This window comes from Ictidomys tridecemlineatus, chromosome 4 (genome assembly GCF_052094955.1).
Source record: "Ictidomys tridecemlineatus isolate mIctTri1 chromosome 4, mIctTri1.hap1, whole genome shotgun sequence".
Classification (NCBI taxonomy): domain Eukaryota; kingdom Metazoa; phylum Chordata; class Mammalia; order Rodentia; family Sciuridae; genus Ictidomys; species Ictidomys tridecemlineatus.
This window is the reverse complement of record NC_135480.1, coordinates 59,598,372-59,599,627: the sequence shown is the minus strand read 5'-3', so window position 1 is coordinate 59,599,627 and position 1,256 is coordinate 59,598,372. Positions and strand designations below refer to the sequence as shown.

The 1,256-nt window shown below is 41.6% G+C and overlaps 1 protein-coding gene across 1 annotated transcript; it reads left to right on the top strand.

The window, feature by feature from the left end:
• LOC101962662 (olfactory receptor OR51C1) lies at window positions 1–900 on the top strand. The gene has a single exon (XM_013357646.2). The coding sequence runs from the start codon at window positions 1–3 to the stop codon at window positions 898–900; it is 900 nt and encodes a 299-aa protein (XP_013213100.2).
• Window positions 901–1,256: the final 356 nt, after the last annotated feature.

Here is a 1,256-nt window from a genome sequence, read left to right as displayed (position 1 = left end):
ATGTCAAATTCCCAAAACTGCACATCTTCTTCCATCATTTTCCTGCTTACTGGCGTTCCTGGGCTGGAAGCCTTTCACATCTGGATCTCCATTCCCTTCTGCTTTCTCTATGCAACTGCCCTCTCAGGGAACAGCCTGATTCTCTTCGTCATTATCACGCAGCCCAGTCTCCACGAACCCATGTATTATTTCCTCTCCATGCTGTCCACCACAGACCTTGGGCTGTCCATATCCACTCTGGTCACCATGCTGGGCATATTCTGGTTCAATATCAGGGAGATCAGCTTCAATGCCTGCTTGTCACAGATGTTCTTCATTCAACTTTTCACTGTCATGGAATCTTCAGTCCTGTTGGCTATGGCTTTTGATCGTTTTGTGGCCATCTCTAATCCCCTTAGGTATGCTTCTGTCCTAACCAATCTTAAAATAGTGGTGATTGGTGTAGCAATTATCACCAGGGGGACACTTACTCTTACAATTATGGTGGTACTTCTTAAAAGGTTGTCCTATTGCCGTAGCCACGTGCTCCTCCATTCCTATTGCTTCTATCCTGATGTAATGAAGCTCTCGTGCACAGACACCAGGATCAACAGTGCAGTTGGGTTGACTGCCCTGATCACCACTGCTGGGGTGGACTCAATCTTCATTGTGCTTTCTTATGTTTTGATCATTAGGACTGTCCTCAGCATTGCTTCCCCTGAAGAGAGAAGGAAAGCCTTTAGTACATGTGTCTCCCATATTGGGGCTGTGGCTGTATTCTACATTCCATTGATCAGTCTGTCCTTTGTGCACAGATTTGGAAAAGGAGCCCCACCTTATGTATATACCTTGATTGCCAATGCCTACCTGCTGATCCCTCCTGTGATGAACCCCATTATCTACAGTGTGACAAAGACCTAGATGGTTCTTCCATACAATAGCAAACACTAGAGAAAATTTTAGAAGAACCATCTAGGTCTTTGTCACACTTGAATGGAAAACTTTTAACACAGCCTTGCGTATCTGTTTGGTCTTCACACTGTCAGAAAGTTAAAGTGATGCTGTGTTGAAAGTTTCCCAAAGACTAACTTTCATTATGTAGGAAGTTTGTTAGCTAATAGAGTTTGATATGAAGTGAAGGTTTTTATTGGTTTAACTAATATCTTAAAATATTCACAGGGATAATAAAATCATTTTAAAATTCAAGATGAAAAATGTATCTAGCCAATGACTCAACTTAATTTTCATGCCTACAACTATTTTTTTTAAATACAAGA

What these genes read in the sequence shown, in the direction of transcription:
- LOC101962662 (XM_013357646.2), top strand. Translation starts at nt 1, where the DNA reads ATGTCAAATTCCCAAAACTGCACATCTTCTTCCATCATTTTCCTGCTT.